At 47.4% G+C, this 25,431-nt stretch overlaps 2 protein-coding genes across 2 annotated transcripts; one reads left to right on the top strand and one right to left on the bottom strand.

Annotated features, from left to right (window-relative positions):
* The first annotated feature begins 8,502 nt into the window (after positions 1 to 8,502).
* Positions 8,503 to 11,525, top strand: NKX2-3 (NK2 homeobox 3). The gene is made up of 2 exons (XM_087724951.1): positions 8,503 to 8,947; positions 10,879 to 11,525. Exons 1-2 carry the CDS (start codon positions 8,503 to 8,505, stop codon positions 11,505 to 11,507), a joined length of 1,074 nt encoding a protein of 357 aa, XP_087581077.1. The 3' UTR covers positions 11,508 to 11,525.
* Positions 11,526 to 20,516: 8,991 nt separating this feature from the next.
* SLC25A28 (solute carrier family 25 member 28) lies at positions 20,517 to 25,118 on the bottom strand. The gene is made up of 4 exons (XM_014052114.2): positions 24,743 to 25,118; positions 23,800 to 24,028; positions 22,247 to 22,303; positions 20,517 to 21,437 (listed from the first exon to the last, which is right to left on the bottom strand). The coding sequence occupies exons 1-4, from the start codon at positions 25,031 to 25,033 to the stop codon at positions 20,920 to 20,922; spliced, it is 1,095 nt and encodes a 364-aa protein (XP_013907589.2). The 5' UTR covers positions 25,034 to 25,118; the 3' UTR covers positions 20,517 to 20,919.
* Positions 25,119 to 25,431: the final 313 nt, after the last annotated feature.

Raw genomic sequence — 25,431 nt, 5'->3', positions numbered from 1 at the left:
AATCAGCGGATCCAAAGAGCGTATTTCATTTCGCCCCCATTTTCAGCAAAAAGATTTCCAATATTTTATAAAGTAACTGGTGCTAATACTGAAGATTTAAAAATCACCCCTCTCACTTCACTCTTGAAGAGGAAGCCATTCCGATGAGTAGTCCATAATGCTCTACATTTTTCCAACCTGGTGCCTCCCAGAAACCCAAAACACCAAAGGTTCTTGCTGATTGGAAAACGGGCAGGGGGTCTGAAGACCAAAGAACACGGAGAGCTCTGAGTCGGGGACCAAAGATAAACTTGGGTCTGAAGGACGAACTTAAGGAGGAATCGGTAAAAGAGCTCGGGGGTGCCCGCTCTTTCCGTGTGGAAACGCCCAGGAGCCCTTCCCAGAGCTAAGAAAGTCCCCTCCTCATGTGGACAGACCGGCCAGGCTCAGCCTGTCCACCCAAGTGAAAGGCGCCCTTTGGCTGAGAAGGCAGCTCCGGAGACCAGTAGGCGCCGCCCGCCCGCCCGGAGCCTTCCCGGGTTTTGCTCCTGCCCAGCCTCCCCTAGGCTCATCCAGCTCCGCATTCCCTCGGTGCAGGGGTTCCCACATAAATCAGCGCGGCCGGTTCGCCGGGAAGAGCAGTTTCTCATCGGACGATGCTGACAGGCAAGGACAAACAGACCCGGCCTGAGAATAACCACGGCCTGCGCTGAGTTTACACAAGGGCAGGCGCTGTATAAATACGGAGTAAAGCGGGAAGGGGGGGGGGGAAACAGAGCACTCGAACTCCGGCGCCCCCTGCACCCCACTGACTTGTAAGGGATCTGGCCAAAACCTCCGCTGACCACGAGGAGAGGGAAAAGAGAGGCGCACGAGAAGGGCAAGGTGCCCGCCCCACTTTAGATCCTGGAGACCACCGGCCAAGAGTCCATCCTGTAAATAGCTAGTGGGAGTCAAGGGATGAGTCCAGCGTGCCCTTAGTTGGGGGAAGCCTTCTCCCTGGAGCCTGGTTGAATTGGCCCTAGAATCCAGGGCGCCCAGCTCTGCGCGGGCCGAGAGAGTTTCAATTATTCCGCAGCGCTTGGAATGAGGGAACCCACAAAAATCTGCTTTCTTCCGCCGCCAGGGCCACAGAATTTCGGGCCAAGATAGCAAAAATGGAAACTGACCCTGGCCTGGCGCATCTGGAGAGCCCCAGTTGGGGGACAAGGCAAAGGGGGGGGCAGAGATACCGCAACTCGTTGCGTGGAAGTGGCTCAAGGAGAAGAGGAGGCTCGAAGGCAAACAGAATCGCGACCCAGCATCTGGGGGGGGGATGGGATGCTGAAAGCGACCCACTGGATCGACCCAGCTCGGGAGAGCAAAATCAGAAGGGAGGGTCCCGGCAATAACAGACAGCTGCTGGGCGGGTTTTCTTAACAACGCTGCCTTTCCTCCTCCTGTCTATTCGTGCGCCTCGTCACAACATTCACACGTGTGCAGAAACTGCAGGCAAAACTCTGGTCATTTGTGGGTCTCTCTCTTCCCGAATAAGCTTCATCTCAAGTGGGATCGTATTGATTCCAGTGGGAGGCATCTCGACATCTGCGATGTCCACTTTGAAATCAAGGAAAAACTTTGAAAAATGCCTCACAAAGATGCTTTTTCAATAGGCAACCGGACTTTGCTTTCCCCGTCAGTCAGAACTAAAGAACTTATCGGATGAGAAGCGAAATGGAGGAAAAAACAAAGTTCAGTTGCCTTTTTTGAAAAATCACCTTTGAGACAACCATGATCTGGGTGGCTGAGAATCTCCATTGGCATCGAAAACGAAAAATGATTAATTTTGTTCAGACAAATAAAAATGATTAATTTTGTTCAGGTCATAACCAGTATTATGTTTTCATTCATTTTGATGTTTAGGTTGTAACAGGAAACCAGCAAAATACAACGGGAATTCAAGAAAAATTGTGGACTTAATGACAAACCATTCCTGCAGGTGTCTCCGACTGTGTTGGATCCCCAGATCTTTGGACGTTGAGGACTTGAGGATGTAAGGGTTCAACGAGTGGCGAATTAAGGCTCACTGGTGCCCTGAGCACTGACAAATCTTGGTCTCCCCCCCCCCCTCTGTACACACTGTACAAATCTTCATTGGGTTTATTTTCTTTCTCAACTTTGTGGTGCCCCCTTTGGGCCTGGGGCCCTAAGCACGTGCTTAATCTGCTTAATGGTTAATACACCACTGGGTTCAACCAGCAACCGAGGCTGACACAGCCGCTGACTGAGCAGTTGGGTCTTTTCGCCCGACTCTCCCCCGCCCTTTCATTCCATTTCACAGCCAGCGCGCCATTAGCGAAAGCCATGATCGCGCAAGCGCACTGCGAACGTCTCGAAAGAATTCCTCCGAATGGATCTACAGTGGAGAAAGCTCTGCGGGTAATTTCTCCGCTCCTTCAAGCACAGACAAAAACCCCGAACCCCCGTCAATAATTGGCGGTAGAGAGGCAGGAAACTATTGCTAATTTACAGGATCCAATCGGTCACCGGGACAAGAAGTTTCGAGCTTTCGCATTCGGCTGGAGCCCATCCTCAGGGAATTTCTCTCTAGCAGCGTGTCTAGCAAAGTGGATGGCTATTTTATTGCTTATTATAATTAGAAATCCAGGAGACACTTCTTTCAGCAGTTGCCACAATTTGAAAAAAACCCCAAAACCTTAACATACTTGTATGTAGGTATGTGTATACGTACACACACACACACACACACACACACACACACACACACACACACACATTAGGTCGCTTTTCAAATATTCATTCCTGCATGAAAACAGGAGGTAATCCTTCTTTAAAATAATATTTATTCAGCATATTTTTTCCTTTATAATGATTGCATTTAAAAAAAATACTTTTATGCAGATAGAAATAAATTGCTTACTTAATTCACGGACAGAGCAATTGATTAAAATTAAACTGGTCACCCCGCTGAGATTTAGGACGGGGGTTTCAATGTTTCTTGGAGGGAACCCCCCCTCCCTTCCCCCCACAACCGCTTCAGCCTTGGTTTAGCCTGGAGAAGCAAAATGAAGGAGGCGAGAACTTCTTTTGCGAAGACTGATCCCGGCCAAGGCCTCCCTGAGCGGATCGCGGGGGTCCAGCTGGGAGTAAGATGGGGGCGTTTTTGTGCTTCCTTGGGTCTGTTCGGGACCTGAGCGGCCAGACCTGGAGGCTGCGGGGTCTCACCTGGCCCAGGGGCTCATGGAGCTATTAGAGGCCATAAGAAGGGTTCCTCCCTCGGGAAAGGGGCTTCCTGCTCCGGTGGCTCTCCGATTCCCATCCATTACCTTAATCCTTTGTCTAAACATTGAGCGGGGCGGCTGCGGCTACAAGGCAGCGCTAAAACCCGAGAGGGCGGATGGGCAACAAAAGAGGCTAATGGGCCCTGCGAGACAATAACCATTAACAGAGGCGGCAGGTTTCGCCCTCCGGAGCGCAGGGAGGATGGTAGAGAAGCCGAAATGAGGGAATGGACGCTCGGAGAGAGGCAGCTTCAGAGGTTCGCCCGCGAAGCGAACCCCAGGCTGTAGCCTCGAAACCTTTGTGACTCCACCTCGAGAGCTTCTCTTTGCTGCAGGGCTTAGAAGCGGGTTCTTTTCGGGTGTATTTGAGAGCCATTCCGATCCGTAGGAAGAAGGGATGCGTCCCCTGCTCGGCTAAACGAGGCTCTTTTTCACTTCGATGTTAAAAGATGCTTCTGTGTCTTTTTCTGCTATCCAGAAAGCGCACCTGCAATGTTCCTCTGGCTCCCCAACTGGTTCATAGCCATCAAATATGTCCGTCCTTCCCCCTCCCGTCCTCTTTTTTTTTTTTTTTTTAAATCCTAAGGCTGCTTTCGTAAGCGAAACTTTCTGGAAGTAACGCACGAGGATCTCCATTTTGCATCTAGGTCAACCTTCCTTTGTTTTAAACTTTCTTCAGGTAAACGTGGTTTCGATCAAGGTGGGCAAAGTAGACGGAGGTTGGCGGTGAAAGAGCCGCTTGGGCAGAAAGATTTCAATCTCAGTTGAAAAATAATTGCGACGATAAGCAGTAAACCGTTTTTCAAAGCGCGCAATCCTAAATGAGGATAGGATTGCAAGCAAAGTTCAACTTATTTCAAACGCTGTTTTCTTGCAGTTTATACTAAAACACCAAGGTTAACAACTTCATTTTGCAGTCCTAAAGTTAAAGACGGAAGAAAAGAGGCTTCTTCGATTCAAGTGAGATTTACCTCAGTTTTCTGGTAATTTAAAGATTAGAAATACCAGAAAGTGCAGCTTTTCGGTTTCTGAAGAGACAGAAAAGTCTTCAGACGCCTTGGAGGTGTTTGGACGTTTCCTGTTTGTCTTAGTCTATTTGAAATAACAGAAAGCAGCTAGAGAAGAACCCTGGGAGAGATGGTATGAAAGAAAGAAGGAAGGAAGGAATGAGGGAGGGAGGAAGGAAGGAAGGAAAGAAGGAAGAAGTTTCTGCCTGAAAGACTATCTTCTGCTGGAGCTAGGAAACTGGAAGTAGCTTCGCAGTTGCTCCCTTGCCGAAGGCTTAAGACAGGTTTTGGGGAGAAGGGGACTTAAAGCGCTGCAGTTTTGTTCAAAGTCTACACAATGGGAGGAGCGGGGAAAGTGAAGGATCGGGCCTCACGTAGCCTGCGATTTTTGCGGCCTTTCGTGCAGTTGTCTCATGAATCTCTTCTAAATCTCCTTCCACCTCAGAGGTGCACAACTTGATCCAATATGCGTGGTTGCATCAACCCTCTCGCGGACTACTGGTAGAATCCCACAACTGGCTCGGCTTTTTAACCGCTCCAGCCTTTCCTTTCTAGAAACACTGTAATGCTTTGGTTTCGAGAAGGTGAACGCGGTGTATCCAGTGCGGTGTATCCAGACGCCGATTGGTAAAATCTTTAATCCAAAAAAGTTCACGTTGTGGTGTCTCCAGAGAATTGCATTTCGTGGCGGCCCAGCGAAAAATCCCAACTTGGTATTTTTTAGCTTTCAGGACCACGAAGTAGCCGATTCCCAACAGCTCCGCTCTCGGAGAATCGCCTGTTTCTCCCGCTGGTGGAACATTCCGTAGAGCTACAAGTGAAAACAACCGAGAGGCTGCAACTCCGAAAACTGGCCTAAAGTCACGGACAAAGGCAGGTTCCGCTTAGCGACTGCTGCGCTCCCTATACGGCGATCATAGCTTCCCAAACTTGCCATCTTCGACCTTGTATACAGTGACGCCATCCTGCCAATGCTGGATCAGCTGCTGGGTCCCGAGCTAGTCGCGTCTTTTTACAGGTTGCGGGTCCTGAGTCTTTTTCTGCTTTTCCTAAATGTTTGGCTTTTGCGGTGCTTCCTCAATTAGAGTCCGTGTCGACAGGCTGCTCAGTTTACGTGTGTGTGTGTGTGAGTGAGTGAGTGAGTGAGAGAGAGACAGATAGACAGACAGACAGACAGAGATGTACGTACTACCTTTGTATTCCGTTCGTTTAAAAACAAATTAAAACCGCACAAACAAGCGTTGCTTCCAGATTCCTAAAAGGGCACCTACCTACTAAGATAGAGACAAAAAGGGTTTCATTCCAAAGCAGCAGAAACCCCCTTTTAAATATATTTTTCCGTAGCGAGCTAGTTTCTCCGTAAATCTTTTTCAATTAGGCTTTGGTCTCTCGACTGTAACAGATTTTCAGCCAGATCCCAGACGTGTTTGCTGAAAAGGAAATCGCCCTGTTGTTTGCGGCGCTTGAGCTGCCCTTCGGATTGCTCCCCGAAGCCAAGTCGGCAGGAAATACTTCTCTCCAAAGTTGCTCTCTTGCGGATGGGACAATCTCCCTCCGAAAAGGCGCTAAGGCCCTGGCCTTCGGGAGCAGATCTCCAGGCCCTTTATCCGTTTCTCCATCAAACCATTTACAAGAGCAAAAAATATTGACAAGCAGGCCTCGCCGGGTGTTAATGGAGACGGATAAGTGCCGCCGTGTTGCAGGATCTCCATCAGGATTTCAGCGACTTCCCGAGCCACCCCGATATGGGAGCACTTCTATTCCTGATCGCAAACAGAAAGCAACAAACAGTGTAAAAATCTGCAATGGGTGTCTGGGACGTTTGCCTCCTAAAGCCTAGGGAGTTTGCATGACACGGTTTCGTGGCCAGGCAGTGGGGACCCCTTTAGTTTTTCCTCTGGAGCCCGGGTCGCACCTTCCATGCCTCTTGGCTCCTTTGTTTATTTTTAACCTTCTTAGATTAGCAGAAGAGTTTTCTGATGTCAATTGCTCAGTGAAATTACCGACATTATTGCCAAAGTGGAAGTGCTGCCAAATGCCACCTTTATATTTCACAGTCCCAAGAAGGTGCTATAACCGGCACCGGCCCGGCAGAAGATTCGCTGTAAACGTCAATGATGAGCAGTTGCATCCATTTCCTATCGAATGGAAGTCACTTACCCCGTCGGGGACGGGAAACAGTCCCTTCCTCGTCCTTTTCCGTACTGAGCGCCCCTCCCATCTAATTATAAAAAACATTATCTGTACCTTTTTGTTTAAAATCTCAGCACCGTTTCAAGGGGAAATCAAATCTATTAAACTTTGTGGATCCGTTTTAAGTAACGGCTACCTCAAAGTAAAATACAGGAAGTCGCAGATACCAAGACCCCCCTTCAAGTCAACCTCGCACAAATTGGGTAGCCTCTTTGGGGACCTAGGAGACTCAAATAAATTGACAATGTAATTCTGAGGTATAACCCTGCTTCAACGTTTATTTGCAGAAAACTAGCACAGGATTTTTATTTTTGCTTGGGATTCTGTAGCTTACCCCCACCTCAGAGAAGGAAGAAAGAAAAAAGGAGGGAGGGGGAGAAGGAAGGAAATAAAAAGAAAGGAAAGAAAGGGAAAATGAAAGAAAGAGAGAGAGAGAAAGAGAAAGAAAGAAAGAAAGAAAGAAAGAAAGAAAGTCAGTCTTGGCAGAGGAAAAAGGGGCCAGCTGGTCGAGTTAGGAGCGGGGAGTTAGGAAACAGAGCCTGGGAAGAATTTTCGCTACCCAGCACTCACCGGACCAGGCTGTAAAGCCTCCCATTCCTTCCCTTCCCTCTGTGCCTGAATTCTGCAACTGCAACAATTCCCAGGAGAGAACAGCGAGCCAACAAGAGGGAAATTAAGAAACTTCGCACGAATTTCATCCGTCGGTAGTGACGTCACTGAACAGCCACACTAAATCATAAGTTAACTTTAAAATGACTAAGGTGACTTTCAGAACTGTCCACGTACTTGGGGTACTTTCCTCCCATCTCTCTTAGACTCTCCCTTCCTCGGCCATCTGTGGGAAAGGGGAGGGAAGGGACTGAAAATTTGAAGCTTTTTATTCATATTGCCTACACAACAGGATAAATTCGGACCATCACAGCTAATTGTGGAACACAAGATTATAGCAGCTATGATGACTTATTTTCTACAGATAGATTTTATAAATAATATTATTATTAGGAATCATAAGAATATAGTATTCCTGTTGAATAATTGATCAGACAACTAGACTAGAAAACTTATATCGTTTGCCAATCCCTTTTAGTCTTATTCACACAACCGCAGGCACACGGCTTCTGAACCAGGAGATTCATTTGATCGGGGTGGAAAGCCACCTCTGCAATGACCTTCTGATCTTTAAAAAAAAACCCATCCAGCGAGGCAATCCACAACATTTAACAACCGTAAGCATCTATTGACTGTGCTGCCAGCTACCGTCACCGTCCTTGTGATGACGATTATGATGTGCCATTAGTCTCTTTCTGGCATTGCTTTAAATGACGAGATAGACGAGCCCCCGGGCGCGGCCCAGGTGACAAAGAGCAGGTGGCCGCTGTCCTCCTTCCTCGGGGAAACTTCCTTTCCTCTTCCCGGAATAAGCCAGAATGTCTCTCGAATGGCCCGGGTTGCCCATCCTCCGCCCGCTTCTGCAGCGGTCCGATCACCCTCCAAGACAGCTCCCGCTTACCCAGCAGGATAGGGGAACAGGGTTCCTGGCGCCCTTGCCCGTCCTTTCCTTCCGCGTGTCCCTCCGGGTCTCCTGGGGGAAGCCAAGCCAAGCGATCCCAAGCCAATTCCCGAGGGACGAGCGGGAGATCTCCGGACTCGACCCTCGGGGCGGGCAGGGAAGTGGCGGCAGGGCCAGATCACGCCAACAGGACTTCTTTGTTTCAGCCGACTCTGCCCGCTCCCCATGAACCGTGCCCGGGCGGTGGTATTAGTGGTGTCAAGCTTCCCGCGGTCTCGGGCTCAAGGCGCCCGCCAGGTCACCTCTGACCCGAAGCCTTGGCGGCCCGGCTCTTCCAGGCTGCCAGTTCATCTTTGGGCAAGTTTCCTCGGGGGGCCGGCTCCCGCGCCCGCTCCCCGCCTTCCAATGGGGGCCCGGCCCGGCCCCTCCTCGCCGTGACGTGCCCCGCTCGGCCGAAGAGGCGGCTCCGAGTCCAGAGCGGGCTGCTGGTCCTCGCCGAGGCGGGGACTGGCAGAGGCGGCGCCGCGTTCGCATGGACGCCACTTCGCCTGGCTTTGCTCCCGGGCGCGGCCCTTCTGCCCCAGCCGGGCTGGCCGTCTCCTTCCCTCCCGCCTCCCTGCCCAGGATGCTCCCCAGCCCTGCCACTGCCACTTCCACCCCCTTCTCCGTCAAGGACATCCTGAAACTGGAGCAGCAGCAGCAACAGCAGCAGCAGCAACGTCTCGGGGGCCCCCTCGAACCGCCTTTCGCCCCCGTTGCCGCCGTTGCCTCCTGCCTGCTGAGCTGCCGCTTCTCAGAGGGAGAGGAGGACGAAGAGAGCGAGGAGCAGCAGCCCTTCTTGACCCACATGGCCTCGACAAAGAGTCAAGCGGATGGGGGCTTCTCCCCCGGCAGCTATGTGCAGGCGGTGCTGCGGGGCACCTGCGAGCCCAAAGGCCTGGCAGAGGAGGCAGAGCCGGCGCGGGACTCGGGAACCGGTGAGTACAGGAGCGCTGGGGGGTGGGGGGCGACCCTGAGAGGCTTTGGGGCCAGTAGCAGAATCCGCCTAAACCCCGCGCATGGCTCAGGCCATGTCCCTTCAGGAGACCTTCTCCAGAGTGGCCCGGAGCCGGTATCACCCGTGTTGCCCTGCCCTCCTCTGGAGTGTCTGAAATATCCCTTTGTCACCCGGAGCAGACCGGGATGCTGAGCGCAGGACGTATCTTCCCACTAAGCTTTTTCCGAAGTGTTTCTTCTCGCTCTGCAAGTTTGCTTCAGCCTGCTCTAAACCCCCTTTTATGGGTCCTTCGGGTGGTCTCGGCTTTAGCACCCCCGTCTTGTTGGGGTGGTGGGGACGTGGTTGAGATGATGGGGACGTGATGGAGGCTGCTTTGGAGCGTAAATTGTCTTGTGTGTCGCTGGGAAAGGCTGAGTGCTGTGGAAGCCCTCTAAGTTAATGTCTCCATTGTCGAAATACTTACATGTATCCGGCTGTGTCCCTAAAAGGCTGGTGTGGGGAGGGAGGTGATTTTTAAATATGAAATAAGATTGGTTTAGTTGAACCCTCACAGGTTAACTTTGTGCAGGGGATGCAACCCTGTAGCCTTCATCTGGAGAGTCAGCCCTATTATAGTCACTTGCTAGAAAACTGGGCTGTAAGCTAAGCAGAAAAGCCACTTCTACTTTCCCCCAGGGCCACCCAGCTCTTCACAAAGAGTGGGGAGATAAATCACCAAGGAGCCCCAAGCCCCCCCCCCCTTAGCTTGGGCATAGGAGGTCAGATTTAGAGGCAGCTGTAGGCTCTCCTAGGCCCTCACGGAAGAGCACCCAAAGAGGGGAGAATCTGGCTGCCAGACTTTGCTCAGGAGTGGGGGGGGGGAGAACAGTTTACTCCTGATCTGTTTAGAATGGGCCTGGCAGGCTTAGACGTGGTGATGGGGAAGAGAAGAGTGCTGTTGTATTAGCAAGAGGGGGATATACTGAAATTGTCCTTCTCTAAACTAGTAGGCAAAAGTCACCCTTCCAGCTCTCACTTCTTTCAGACAATCAGTCCCTTTTAATGATGAGGAGACAGTAATTGATCTCCTCTGGGCAAGGAAAATAGCAGGCAGCTCCGGGGCCTACAAGGACTGCTCTCTCTCTCTCTCATTTCCAAGTCCAGAGGCTAAAGTTTTGTGCAGTCGGACTCCCAACATTGCTAACCTGGTTGGGCTCCTTATTCTAAAGTGGTTAATCTGTTGCATTTGTTGCATGGAGTCAAAATGCCACTCAGCTCCATTTTTATTTTTGCCTGATTTTTTTTTAAGTCCAAAAATTCTTTCGAGTCTCTTGCCTCTTGTGGAATCTTCAGTCTGTAACCATTGGGTCTTGAGTATAAATCATAAAAAATAGAGATTAACCCTGAAGATGGTTTGTTTCAAATTGGTATATCGTATTAATCCAATCACAGAGGTGGGTGGAAAGCCTGACCTTAGTCAGATGTGGATTCTTCATGAGATTTATACTAAACTTTGTGCAGCAAATCCTTATAGGAAACCTAAGGATTTGCTGTGTTGTGTCCTGACTTTTCTTTGATTGCATCAAGAGGGATTTGGGGACAATTCCATGCCCCACGCAGGAGAAGATAAAAGGGGCTTCCCAAAGAGTGGGGGGTTCCCTCCATGCTCATTCATTCCACAGAACAGCTGATGGCCCTATTCCCATTAGCCCTACCGTGTGGGCAGAGATTGCAGACACTCGTGGCCAAAATCTGGAAAGGGCAGGTGGGTAGAAGTCTGAAAAGGGTCTCCTACTGGGTGTATCTCCAGGCGTTGGCGGCACCGAAATCTATGGCTTAGGGGCAACAATCACGCGCAGAGGCGGCTGCCTCGCTCTTAATCCCCGCTCCTTCTTGCTCCATCACTCCCCTCTACTCTCGCTCTTGTTGCAGGCAAGGAGCCGGCGGAGGAGGAGGCCTCGGAGCGTCCCAAGGCGCGCAGCCGGAGGAAGCCGAGGGTGCTCTTCTCGCAGGCGCAGGTATTCGAGCTGGAGAGACGCTTCCAGCAACAGCGCTACCTTTCCGCTCCCGAGCGGGAGCTCTTGGCCAGCAGCCTCAAGCTCACCTCCACTCAGGTCAAGATCTGGTTCCAGAACCGGCGCTACAAATGCAAGCGGCAGCGGCAGGACAAGGCCCTGGAACTGGGCGGCCCAGCGGCAGGAGCGGCCCAGCAGCCTCCAGTGCCTCCGCCGCCGCCTCCGCCGCGCAGAGTGGCCGTACCTGTATTGGTGAGGGACGGCAAGCCGTGCCTGGGGGGCTCGCAGGCCTACAGCGCGGCCTACAACGCTCCCGCCGCCTCCTACGCCTACAACGGCTTCCCTAATTACGCCTACAGCGGTTCCAGCGGTGCAGCCTACGGCGCCGGCTACAGCTGCAGCTACCCCTCGGGCAACAGCCTGGGCCCCTCGGTGCAGCCCTCGCCGGGGCCCTATGTAAGCATGGGCGGCTTCCCCGGCGGAGCTCAGCCCTTGCACCAGGGGGCCCCCGGCTCCTCCTGCACTCAGGGCATCAGGGCCTGGTAGGCGGCGCTGCTCCTCGAACACCGCCGACCGGAGGGTCGCTGCTCCTCCGCAGACACTCGGGGGCCGCGCTGGGACCCTTTGGGGAGAAAGTGAGCGACGGCCGAAGAAGCGACCTCCGGGCGTAGCTTGATCTGCGGCTGGGCTCCAGCACTTCGTTCGCTCTCGGAGCTAACCTGGATCGCCGCGATCGACAAGAACAGATTCTCCATTTGGACTCCCCTTAGGGAGAGCCTCCCCCCCCCCACCGGCCTCCACACAACGGCCCCGAAGCTTTTGGAGCGGGCAGGATCAGGGGCAACCCGGGAGTCTCCAGGCTCTGCGCCTGAACTGCAGTGGGGCAAGAGAGGCCAGGCGCTGCCCAAAGCAGCTTCGCTTATACAAAGCCAAGGACGCCTCCCTCGCCTTCCCTCCCGCTATCAGTGTATTAAATGTATCGATGTAGCCACACTGCCAGGTGTTTTAAGGATCCAATAATAAATCAGGTGCAATATCGAGATCTGCCTTTGCTGTGGCGCCGAAGGATGGAGGAGGCGCAAATGCGGGGCCGGCCTGGCCCGCTTCCACCCCAGAAAGAGCGAATAAGTCGGTGCCAGCCTTGACTTTGCGCAGGCTTAGCCTCCCACCTCCTGACTATCCTGTAATTCGGAAGCCCTAATGCCAAGCCCAGGGCACCTCACTGTCCGGATCGGGGGATGATATGAGAAAGCGGGTATAGGCAGATGCTTAGACAGCGCGGGTCTCCCACCCCAATGTATTTGACCCCTACGATGTCTTGAGTCACTCTTGGTGGGAATTGTAGTTCCACAACACTTTAACGATGCGCCCTGATGGCGAATCAACCAGTGGCGGGTGAAAGCTCACTGGTGCCCTAAGCCCTGACAAATCTTGGTGTGCCTCCCTCCTCTGTACATGCTGTACAAATCTTCATTGGGGTTTTTTCCCTCAATTTCGTGGTGCCCCTTTGGGCCTGAGTGCCCTAAACACATGTTTAATCTGCTTCATGGTTAATACACCGTTGTCTCGCCCCCACTCCATCCTTTCCGCTTTGCTAGGGCAGATGTCCTGCTTCGAGCCGCCTAAATGAGAGGCAGGTTCACGGAGAGTAGCACTTTCCTGGGGGTGAATTCACCTGCATGACCACCACCATCCCAATTCTCCCTTTTCGTGTTAGCTAATCTTAAACCAGAGTAATCTTGCATTAACACCGCGAAAGGCGACTGAAAGTGGAGGAACTCGTATTCAAGCGGCGCCGCAGAAGCCCGCCGGCTTTGGTGAGCGGTGGTCGAGTCCAATCCGAAGCTTCTGAACCAACGCCCGCAGCAACACCTTCGTTTAACGGTACCAAATGGGGATGTGCTTTGTCGTTGCTGCTACTGATGGGTGGATGCCGGCTCTCCGGAGTCAGAAGTTTCCTCTTCCAGCCCTTTGGGCAGCGGTCCACTGTCATTCCCTTGTCCCGGGCAAGACGCCGGCGAGCTGCTCAGAGAAGTCCATTGTGGCTAAAGGGCCGGGAGAGGAAGAGCCGGGAAGGGGCTGAGAAGCGGCATTTAGAGAATTGGGAAGCGGGACAAAGGCACGAGATTGACGGCCTGCTCTGTCGCCACGCTGGGCTCGGACGCGCAAACAGTTTTGTCCCGATCTCCCTTTTAAGCCTACAGGCCGAGAGCAGATAGGGCGAAGGGACACCGTTCAATTCCCAATTTCGCTTAGATTAAGATTTGAAACGGAAAAGGTACTGAAGGGGAAAGAGATACGGAGGCCATGGAAGCAAACACGCGTTACCTATCTATTCTGCTCCTCTCTCCAATCCTCTGATTTGCCTCCTACATTTTCAGAAGGATGGAAAGGGGTTGTGCAGGTACTATAACAATAAAGACTCTCTAATGTGCATTCTAAGGTTGAGTTTCAGCTCTACAAATAATCAGGAAGGAGCTCTCACCTTTCCCACCTGGCCTTAAGGTCTCCATGTAGCATTGCTCCAATCCTGCCATTGGGAGACACAAATCAAATGACCAGGGGCAAGAATGGTCCAGCTGATTCAGAAGGAGATGGGGAGGCAGCCATTAGCTTGGATCTGATGACCAAGTTTTCTTTCAGCTGTACCAGAAAGTCTTGAATGCCTACCTGTAACTCAATACAGATAAGCCAGGTGTAATGGTTAAGACATTAGGCTACAAACCTGGACTTTGCTCCTGATTTAGACATGAAGCAGCTGGCCAACCACTTTCCCTAAGCTCTAGGAAGGAGGCAATGGCAAACCACTTCTGAAAATCCTTACCAAGAAAACTGCAGGGACTTGTCCTGGCAGTCTCCAAGAATCGGACACGATGGAACAGAAAAGAAAAATATGTATAGGCATTGTTGCCGCTTTTTAAATTGGGAGCTAAATTACATTTGAATGAATTATGGAAGATACATATGTATTGTATTACATATATAAGATACATATGTAATACAATACATATGCATAAGATACATATGTAATACAATACATATACATAAGATGCATATGTATCAGTGATGGGATTAAATTTTTTTTACTACTGGTTATGTGGCCGTGGCTTGGTGGGCGTGGCAGGGGAAGGCTACTGTAAAATCTCCATTCCCTCCTGATCAGCTGGGACTTAGGAGGCATAGAATAGATGGGGGCAGGGCCAGGCTGAGGTGGTATTTACTGGTTTTCCAAACTACTCAAAATTTCTGCTACTGGTTCTCCAGAACTGGTCAGAACCTGCTGAATACCACCTCTGATATGTATTATGCAATGCAAGATACATTGTATTATGTCCATTCCAAGTGATATTTTTCAGTAAAGGTGCTGGGGTAACCAACTTCTGAAGTATAAAGGTAAAGGTTCCCCTCGCACATATGTGCTAGTCGTTCCTGACTCTAGAGGGTGGTGCTTATCTCCATTTCAAAGCCGAAGAGCCAGGGCTGTCCAAAGATGTCTCTGTGGTCATGTGGCCGGCATGACTAAATACCGAAGGTGCACGGAACACTGTTACCTTCCCACCAAAGGTGGTTCCTATTTTTTCTACTTGCATTTTACATGCTTTAGAACTGCTAGGTTGAGGAAGCTGGGACAAGCAACGGAAGCTCACTCTGTTACATGGCACTAGGAATTCAAACTGCCGAACTGCCGACCTTTCTGATCGAAAAGCTCAGTGTCTTAGCCACTGAGCTTTTTATCTATTCTTAAATTTTGCTCCCACTCTTCAAAAAAATACCCGCTGCAGTAAATACACACAACTACAATGATCAAGCAATGCAATGTAAAAGATATAAGAATAATTGTCTATCACCTGACCTGTCATTCATTGATTTTGCCTAATATTTAATAATCTCATTAGTGTTTGCCACTAGAGGGAAAATTGAATTACAAATTAAATTGCATTCCACTACCAAATGGATCTGAAAGGCTCCACAAATTTTAAACATTTATATTAAAATGTTAAGGCAGCCTAGTTCCCTCCAGATGAATTGAATCTGCAATCCCTTTGGCGAAGAAGGCCTGAAGGGAACCCCTGGGATGCCAGTAACTGTAGTTATAAATCCTTGAGATTCTTGGATGTTCAGGGAAAAGAGAAAGATGCTTCACTAATGAGCAGCTATGACTAGATGGCACACAAGCAACCAACCTTTATGGCACCAGATTTCAATGAATTAGTTTGTGTAGAAATGTTCTCTCAGTCCTCATTGATCTGTTATTGATTGATTGGTCTGTCATAATTAGAACATAGGATCAGATCAAAAGTCCATTTGGTCCAGTTTGCACTTCTTTTCCCAATTCTCATAACCATAGTATCCTGCTACTCAAAGCACATCGTAGCACCCTGCCATTCAGGTTCTGAAAAGGTTGCTTTTCAGAGCATACCAACTCTTTTTGCAGCAATGTTTTCAAGCTATATCCAGTTTCTTCTGAAAGAGATTGTAAAGCAAATATCTGGGGTAGAATCCTAGACATTGGAAGACCATGAGTTGTAATCTTGTTTTAGGCACAGTGAACTGGCTGACATGGACCAGTAACTTTCTCTCAGCCCTAGGAAGAAGGCAATGTCAAACCAATTCTGAAGATTTGCAAAGAATAATTCAGGAACCCATCCAGGCAGTCATAAAAGTCAAAACTAACCTTTTTTAAAAAAAAGTCACAACTAACTCAAAAATGCACATACACACAATTGGTATTGGGATCTGTGTTCTTCAGAGTGGAGGTTCAAGATCAAGTTCAGATCAAAATTCAGTTCAAAACTATAACGTCATGAAACTCCCAGTCTCCCTCTCTCTTTTGGTCACCTCTTGCAGCTGAGCAAGAGAAGAGAAAGAAGTAACACTACCGCTGGCAGTTTTGCCTCCCCATTTCCACTCTCTCTTTAATCTGACTTGACATTTTACCATTGATCTTTAACATATCTGGAAAAGGAGGGGAGAGAAGAGAAGGAAGATAATTGACATGGCAGATCCATTTTGTAAAAGATAGGGCCAAGGAGTAGCAAAGTTGTAGCTAAAATGCGAAGTCCAGGGAAATGCTAATCCACTGGACCACAACAGAACACACGCCCTCCAGGAAAGGAGAAAAATGCCATAGTTGGATTGTCTGTTTCATGAGCAGGAAGAAAAGCTTTAATCACAGGTCAGAGATGGCTTAGTCTTAGAGGCTGCCTTACGTGGATGGGGCTAAGAAAATGCATACCTATCACAAACTCACCTGTGTGAAAAGCTCACTGGGGGCAGGATTTATCCATAAAGACTACAGGTAGTCCTTGATTTACAACAGTTCATTTAGTGTCCAAACTTACATTGACACCAAAAAAGTGACCTATCACCATTTTCCCCACTTACAACATATTGCAGCATCCCCTGGGTCACATGATTCAAAATTCCGAAGGTTGGCAACTGGGTCATATTTATGATGGCTGCTGTGTCCTAAGGTCATGTGATCTTTTGCAATCTTCTGACAAGCAAAGTCAATGGGGAAGCCAGATTCACTTTGCAACAATGTTACTAACTTAAATGCAATGCTTCACTTAACAACTGTGTCAAGAAAAGACGTAAAATGGGACAAACTCACTGAACAAATGTTTCATTTAGCAACATACATTTTGGGCTCACTTGTGGTCGTAACTCGAGGACTACCTGTACTAGCAAGAGAGCCTTGCCCATGACACTGTCCAATTCTTATTTACAGTAAAATCTTCATAATTGGGTAGCCATCATTATACCCTCTGGCAATGAATCTTACAGCTTGACTAGGAACTGTAGAACAGAGATTATATTAGCTGTGCTGAATTTCCTTTCATCCAGCTTCATTAGATGGTCCCAGTTCCTATCATTATGGCATTATGGCATGCAGGGCTGGGGCCTGCTTCTCACTTCCCTCCTGGAAAAAAAAAGATTGATTGATTCATCTATTTTTCATTATCTAAGAGAAGATAATAATCTCTTCAAGACTTCCATCTCTTAGAAGTATCACCCTTCTTGATGGAGAAACACAGATGTATGTAAAATATGTAAATAAATACATGGGAAGCTGGTGGTGGGGGGACAACCATGATGAGCTAAGGGGAAGCTCTGTAATAGCCCTCCGAGAACTTTGATTGGCAATCAGCAAGTACATGGAATAGCCTTAATGCAAGCAATGCAACATTTTGTAGAAGATCCCCTTTGTGGAACCAGAGAACAATCACCTTCTCCCACCATCCATGAATAATATGGTATCGGTAGCGAGAATTTGTGATCTCGTGTCCCACGTTCTAAGGAAAGGCTAGATAGAATAACTTTACTGCCACTAGGCTCCAGTGCTCATGTCGGCTTCCTTTCAATCCAGCTCAGTGGTTTCCTTAGCAACTCATAGATAGATGTTAGATAATGGAGCAGCAGCAGCAGCAATTCAGATTTTTCTTGGCGTAAAAATCCATCGCCCTGCGCCTTGAAAGGACGGCTCTTTCGTGATTCCATCAACCCAGACAGTGGCGATACAAGTATTGTATTCTCCAGGCAGAGCACAAAGAAGGAAGATGGGAACGGCTCCTTTGGCACTATCCCCACCTATTGGCTGGTGTAATAACTGCATTTTAAACGGTTTCGTTGCTAGAGTAGATTTACTTTCAGCAGTACAGAACTTCTTCCTATTTTTTTTATTCAAAGAAATTATGGGTTATAGGGAATTAAGCATTATAGCCAAAAATAATCATGTCTGGCTTTAATCAAGAACAATTAACAATTAAATGAGAACAATTAACCAGTGGAACAGCTTGCCTTCAGAAATTGTGGGTGCTTCCTCACTGGAGATTTTAAAGAAGAGACTGGACAGCTACTTGTCTCAAATCCTACAGGGTCTCCTTCTTGAGCAGGGGGTTGGTCTAGAAGACCTGCAAGGTCCCATCCAGCTCTATTCTGATTGATTGATTGTGTTCTCTCCTTAAGCAGAGGAGACTGTTATTTCATTTGTCATGTAGCACACAACTAACATTTCCCCTTTCTGCCCCACCACAGAAGAGTGGTTCTACATTTAGGATGTATTTCAATAAAATAAATCAACCAACCAAATTAGCAATAATGGAAATATAGTATCCAGCAGATAATATTTTGTATTTTGTGCTCTTTAAGCCTACTACTATAATTATTACAGCAGGAATAATTATCCTGATGCTAAATATATCACATAATTCCAATAGAAGAGGATAGATGTAGTTCAGGGCTGAACTGAACTGTGGAACATTGGTGCTCTTAGAGCTTGGTTGTTTGCTTCCTAATGTTTAACTAACTAGGCAACATCATCAGTGTCATGATGATGTTATCTAGCCAAATAATGAAACTTCTGCAATTGAGTAACCAAGCTCAGAGAGCCCTAATGACTCCACATATCAATGGTGGAGAAGGATATTCCTTTCAAGAGTAAATAGAATGAAGATCAGTGACAATTGATACCCAATTGGCTTCTATCTGATTAAATCTTCAAATATATAATATATATAAAAATATTACGATCACCAATTTCAGTCCTGATGACCTATCAACATGCATCTGGGAAGGCCTTCATGTTCCCTTATCAGCTAGCTGTTGATACCAAAACTGCCTACTGCTCTTTCCATAATCCTTTATTCTCAGAATATTCATACATTATAACGTATTCACACTTAAGTTCCAAAATCCAGCCTTACTCTATTGCTGCATGAATATTCCAATACCTGAAATCAGAGAAGTGGAAAAGAGAGGTGGGAAATGATCCTTACCTTGGGCCCACATTTGGAAAGACTAGGCAGATAAGAACGTGTAGCTGTGGAAATATGTAAAGATATTTATTGTCATTGTTTCACAACCACAACAGAAAGTGGCTCAACTTATGAGCAGCCAAACAAAAAGTTCTTGAGTGCATCTGGCGGCTGCACACATGGTATCATCCTTTAACTTTTAAAGATTCATATCTTTATTTAGAGAGATCTCTGATAAGAAAGGAATTATTTTACCCAAGCTTTATGACAGGGAGAGGGAACTCCTATCCCCATCCCTATTAATTTGTTAGATGATATTAGCAGGGAGTGTGGATAAAGTCAACTGTAGATGAGATAAATCATTTCCATTTTCACTCGTTCTCCTAATCTTTTCTAATCTGATCCAGTGTCATCCAGATGTGCTGTGATTGCAATTTCCAGATCTCTCAAATAGCTATAGAATCATCTTAAGATATGCAGGGACACAGGAAACACCATAAAATTAATTCCTATGAGGGAGGGTGATACCAAAGTAAAGCAGAAGCTAAGAACAAATGCAAAATGCATTTTCCTAACAATATATTACTACAGTAAGAGTGTATATATCATTGCATGTGTTCCCAAGTGGTGACATTTCCTAGGACAAAACTCTCTAGCAAAGGCTAAAAGATAAGTCCATAGATCAATTAAAATGCAGCAAGGCAGTTATGCATGAACAAAAGGACATTTCAAGGGGAAAATATTTTCTTCCTACTTTGGTTCCAATTATGACTCAGGAATGTCCCTTCCTTTACAGCTATTGATACATTGCTAAGAATGTAAAGCTGGAATATACTCATCTGAAGCAGATAGAGAGCAATACTATACAAAGATTTATATTGCATTTTAACAGAACTATTAACATACTAAAAAACACTGCCTTAACTGCATTGCTACATTTATTGCCTCTGTATAGTCTCTATATATGGTAAAAGTCAGCTTCTAAGCCTTGAGATGAAGGAAAGCTAATCACAATTTCTAATAATGACAAATGCATTTATCACCATCAAAAGTTCTGTAACTTTGAAGTTTGTTCTTACTATGGCACTCCATGTTAAACGTTAACAATTACAGAATTACTATCCCCTCTATTAAATTCCTATTTCATTGGTGGAGACAGAAAAAGGCCTTATTGTTACAAATACAAGCTAATGCAGAGCAGCATATTTTACAAGTGTTAATGGAGAAACATGTTCTACAAGAGCACTTGTCCCTGTTCTTCAATTGCAGCTTGGTACCCATCTGTTCTTCCATATCAGAACTTGTGTATATGCATGTGAACAAATTATTCCATTCCTATATGTATTATATAACTTTTTCACAGTGTAATTTTGAGTAGCCTAACAAATCAGTTGAAGGTCACAAGTTAAAGCAGACAGTGTCTCTTTTCACTATTCTCATACATACTGAGATTAAGTGGAAGGGCAATAGTGCTGAATAGACTATGCTAAGTGTTGAAAAGTCACAAATGCTTTATGAGTAGCATCCAACAGAGAACAGACTTTTCTTGGATCTTCAATGTACATCATACAACATTCAGCACTATGAAAGGGAATCTTACTTATCTTCCACCTCTTCGGATCAGAAGACAAAACAATTCCTGTCATACAAGTGCAATGAATCTACCTTATCTATAAGAAGGAAAGGTTTGCTGGGACTAATTAATGTTGGAATCTGACACCATCAGGAAAGCTGCAAGTTCCCCACCCTTTTCCATAAAGAAATGCTCAGAAACATCTGGTAAGAAAGAGACAAGGCCTAGGACAATAAAGCAGACTTTATTGGAAGTGCCAAGGGCCACAACAATCAAAGCCTTCTCAAAGAGCATGAGGTCTGTGTGAGTGCTGATAGACAACAGCTTAGCTAACACTTCTTCTGCCTCTACTAATTCTTACCTGCAATCATTTCTCAGAATGCAGGCTATCACCCCAATTTCCAATATGCTCACAGTAATTCCACCCTGGTCTTTATCTGTATCCAACACCTGGGGCATGTTTGTTAAATGATAAGCTAAAAGCAGGTGAAGTTGCTGTTTGCTGTATACGTTCCATTGAGAGAACAATGGGCTGTGCAAAATGCAGCAGCAGGCAAGAGGCGGCATCAGTATTCCAAAGTCTTGCTTGTCATCTGTGTTTGGCACCAGCCAAGCCGATAACGCCATTTCACTTCCTGGACAACCGTTCCTCCTTTCGCTTTGTTAAGATGTATTTGAAGAACTCATACACAGACCATGCAATAGCTGTGGAGGGCATCTGGTAGATGACACGTGCCTGAACCCCACGGAAATACGCAGTTAGCCCGCCCACGCGGTACACCGTCCTGAATGCGTGAGCCATACCTGTGATGTGCCCACTGATGTTGGTATTCAGTGCCAAGGCTTCCTGTGTATTCAGCAATGTTTTGCAAACGTCCAAAGGTGTGGTGGCAGCAGCTGCAATCGCACCTGCACAGGCACCTGCCACCATATGAGAACTAGGATTGTACTGTCTGTGGGGGTTGAGGTGCTCCTGTAGGGATTCATATGCCATGAAATGGATAGCCTGAAAGGGGATGTTCATGGTCAGCTGAGTGGTATAGCTTCGGTAGAAAGCTCCTGCCCCTTCATTGCACCACACAGCACGCACACAGTCTGTTACTCGTTGGTAGGGAGAATTGTACATCTGCATTCTTTGTTTTACCACTGGAAATGGATGATAACCACAATCCGACCATATTGAAAGGTGGGAAAGAAAGAAAAAAACTTTAATGAATAAAGCAGCATAAACAGTATGCAGTCAGTGCATGCATGCGCACACGCACACACATGCAGGCTCTCATGCTTCAGTATTCAATACAGTCCTCACATAAGCCTCAGTATTGGAATATACTATCGATCTATCAAGCCTTACACAATTGCATTAAATCAGCAGACCCAGATGCCCTCTTTCTAGATTGTGGAAAATATTTAGGGCCATTAGAATTGAGTTTCGGTTTTCTTACAGAAAGAACGGAACATGAAGACATGTTACAATATAATTTTCATTCACTTTTTCATGTTTATAATAGGGCAAGATCATAGGGTTGAGGCAAGCTTTTCCAAAAGCAGCCCTTGCTCCATGGAACATCTTCCCATCAGAATGGCCCCAACCCTGCTAGCCTTTTACAAGTTCCTAAAAACCTGGCTATGCCCCGAGCCTGGAGTTCTGAATGTGCCAGGGGTCATGTTAAATGGCCAATACCTTATTCTTGTATATCTTGAACTGGATTTTTAATGGGGGCTTTTTCCTTCTTTTACTATTTTTATTTTTAAAATTGTAAACTGCAGAGTCATTGACGAAGATGAGCGGACACAGAAATTGAACAAACATATTTTTTTCAGTCAATTCAATCCATCATTCAAATAAAATTTATGGAAATAATTGTTCTGTCCCCCTTTCTTCTCACAAACAAGGCAATTTTTCCTGGTGATATCTTCATGAAAGATGAAGCATACAGGAAAAACAGTATTACCTTCCGCTGGATTCATGGCTGCATCATGAAGCAACGTTGCCACGCAGCCTGCGGCACCTGCAAGACAAGGACTGTTAAAGATGAAGAAAAGTTGAGATGAGACCCATGAGGTCTTAATGACATCCCAGATTAGGCCATCACAATATTATATATGTGAAAACAGGGACATAAGCCATTCCTTCCAAGGGACAAGCAGCTTATGCAGAAGCCTTAATTTTAAACAGCAGAAATAATCAAGATTCTAATACAATATTTCTCCAAATTAACTCCATTTACAACTAGAAAAAAGAGGAAACAGAATATCTTCTAAGTATTTTAGTTAAGATCTTTGTAATTAATATGAAATATACAAAAGCTAAGATTATTCTACTATTAGTAAGCTGTGCAGCATTTCAGTTTTGATCTTCTACAAGTGTTTCAGAAAGAGTAAAAGCAGGGGCAGGAAGGAATAGGACTCAGGAGAAGGTACAGCTACTTTACAATGTTGCAGGCAAATGCTAATTTCATACTCTTCCCTCTGCAGCATCTTTTGGATCCTGAAGTGTTGCATAAACTTACTATTTACATCCTTATAAACAGTCTTTGACTTCTGACCATTCATTCAGTGACTGTTCAAAAGTTACGATAGTGCTGAAAAAGTCTGCCCTTGCACTTACAACCATTGTACCACTCTCATGTTCACAAAATTGCAATTCAGGCATTTGGCAACCAGCTTTTATAACCTATGTCCCATAGTCACATGATAGCTACTGTATTTGTAACCATTTTTGCCAATTTGCAGCAAAAATGCCTATTAAAAAGAATGAGTTCACACTTATGACCATGGGGTTTGCTTAATGACTACAGATGTACTAACAACCATGGTGATTCACCGACCATCATAACAATGATCATAAAATTGGGTCTGAATTGACTTATGACTGCAACATTCTGGTCCCAATTGTGATCATAAACCGAGGGCTATCTATACTATCTTTCTCCTAAAATGTCAACAAGATGCAGGGGATGATGAGTTTTGTCTTAGATTTTAGGAGATAAAATACCACAATCTGATGATCAGAGATTAAGTAGAAGCATTAGAAATAAGATATTCTTAGGAAGCAGATTTGACTAAATGAATGGAAGAGCACCTGTTACAGCAAGCCTGGAATTCTCTCCATTCAATTAAGTTGCTAAAAGAAAGAGGCATTGAGGCAAATACAAGCATATGTATGTTAAGCATATCAGTATGCATGTTTTAAAAAATAGAAATATATGCAAACAATCATAGTCACTCTTCTATCATATCACTTTCTCACATAAGACACAAAAACACATGCCAGAAAACTCATTTGCTCATTTTTATCCCTAAATACCACATATTGCTCATACTGCTAACATACTGTTTTGCTGCAAGCAGAATACAGCATCATGAAAGAATGTCCATAACCTTGAGGGTTCAGAGAGTACTAATGCCAGAATAATAAGAATAAATCTGGCATCCTCTCACTCTGAGCCCCAACTGGTACAACTAGAACCCCAGGATGGGGTTAGGAGGCAGGAAGGGATAATACCGTTGGCCACGTGACTATTGCCCCCAGCATGGATAAGGTTGGTAAGTGTCTTTTTCAATTTTTCGTAGCAGGCGAAATACAAGGCATGGGCAGGACCAGCCCCCGTAGCTGTGATGTTCAATCCACGCATAGGTCTCCAGATCCCTTCAGTTCGGACAATCCGCCACAAAGCCTCCAGCACATTCCGGTAACGAGCAGCAGGTTCTGGTTGCAGGCTTTGCATCCTTGTCTGCCAGTTCGGGGATGGGGGGAGGGGGGAGCAGGTTAGATATGTTTAGAGATTTACTCAAATAAGTTCTCCCAGCCAAACTCTGTCCACCCACTTCCCGTTTACAAACCTTCAGCATTTGAGTCTCTGCTTTAATTCTGCTGTATGCGCTCTCTCCCTACTTACATGAGATTTTTTGCAGACAATATGATTCCGTGAAAGGTGTCTGGACGTATAATAAACTTCCAAACAATCCCCCCCCCCTCCCCAAGATCTCCTATGCAATGGCTGAGTCCAATCCGTTTTGCAGACAAAAAGGGAGTTCCATCTGAGATGGAAGAAACAGATCCTACTTCTCAGTCGTTGGTGGCAATGCTTCTTAACTGTCATCTCAAGTTCGGGACTCGGAAGACTGCCCATTGCCACTTCCGCCGCCAACCGCAAAAGACACAATTACTTGTTGCTCCCTCTTCTTCTTGGCCTAATTCATAGCAACCACCCCGAGACGCGCATCCCTTTGACCTTCTGTCACATCTCCTTGCCGCTTATTGGAGCAATTCGGAGGGAGCCGAAGGATTTCCCCCCACAATCGGTCAATGTCCGACCTCACGGAGCACACCCGAGGGGCCCTGCCCGATCCTGCTCCAGCCCTCCTCGAAGACATCACCTGTCCCTGCTCCCTGCCCGTCCCGCCGCCCCTCGGAGGCACCAACGCGGCTCGCCGCCTCTCCTCACCTTGACACAGTCCACCGGGTACATAACGCTGTGCTCCAGCACCCCAGCCACAGCCCCTGCGAGCATGTGGGTGGAAGCGGCGGAGCCGCGGGGCAGGGCCTCGTAGTCCGGCTCCCGGCCGGTTTCCGTGTCCGTTCCTGTCCCCCCCTCCCCGCCGCCCCCCGAGGGCCACGGCCACACCCAACCCGACCCTCCCCCGCCATCCCCGCCCAACAGCAAGAGGAGCAGGCGGCCCGGCGCCGCCGCGCCCCGCTGACCGGGCCCCGCCGCGCCGCCTGCCCCCAGCTCCATGGCGCCTCCGTCGAGTCGGTTACGGGATACCCCACTCGTTCCTGCGGCTCCCGCTCAGTCCATCCCGCCTACTGGCACTGCGGATTGGTCGCGGTCCGTGTTCGCGCCGCCCTAGGCCGACGTGAATTGGTCGGTTGGCAAAGGCCGGCCTTGAGCCTCGCCTATCAAAAAAAGGTATTTGGCGATGCCCCTTTGACCTTTTGTTCTCTCCTCACTCCATTGGGCATCTTTCCGTCGAACGCGCTTGTACGTCGGAAAAGGGAACGGTCATTGGCTACGCCGCCTGTCAGGCTGGAAGTCAGCCTGGTAAGAAGGGATGGCCGCTTTCTATGGCGCGTGTGGTTTGTTTGGAGAAGCTGGTTGGTTTGACTTTAAAGATGACGCTGCCGTGGGTAGCG

The sequence above is a fragment of the Thamnophis sirtalis genome, unplaced genomic scaffold (genome assembly GCF_051295495.1).
Source record: "Thamnophis sirtalis isolate CommonGarterSnake01/CBP01778 unplaced genomic scaffold, rThaSir2_p1.2 scaffold_11, whole genome shotgun sequence".
Classification (NCBI taxonomy): domain Eukaryota; kingdom Metazoa; phylum Chordata; class Lepidosauria; order Squamata; family Natricidae; genus Thamnophis; species Thamnophis sirtalis.
The sequence above is the reverse complement of the archived record's forward strand: the minus strand, read 5'-3'. Positions and strand labels throughout refer to the sequence as shown.

Excerpts from the sequence above, each read along its gene's own strand:
- NKX2-3 (XM_087724951.1), top strand. The coding sequence starts at position 8,503 with ATGGACGCCACTTCGCCTGGCTTTGCTCCCGGGCGCGGCCCTTCTGCC. Across the intron at positions 8,948-10,878 it reads GGCGCGGGACTCGGGAACCG|GCAAGGAGCCGGCGGAGGAG; the intron begins GTGAGTACAGGA and ends CTCTTGTTGCAG.
- SLC25A28 (XM_014052114.2), bottom strand. The coding sequence starts at position 25,033 with ATGGAGCTGGGGGCAGGCGGCGCGGCGGGGCCCGGTCAGCGGGGCGCG. Across the intron at positions 22,304-23,799 it reads CAATAGTCACGTGGCCAACG|GTGCCGCAGGCTGCGTGGCA; the intron begins GTATTATCCCTT and ends CTTGTCTTGCAG. Across the intron at positions 21,438-22,246 it reads AGCCATGAATCCAGCGGAAG|TGGTAAAACAAAGAATGCAG; the intron begins GTAATACTGTTT and ends ATCCATTTCCAG.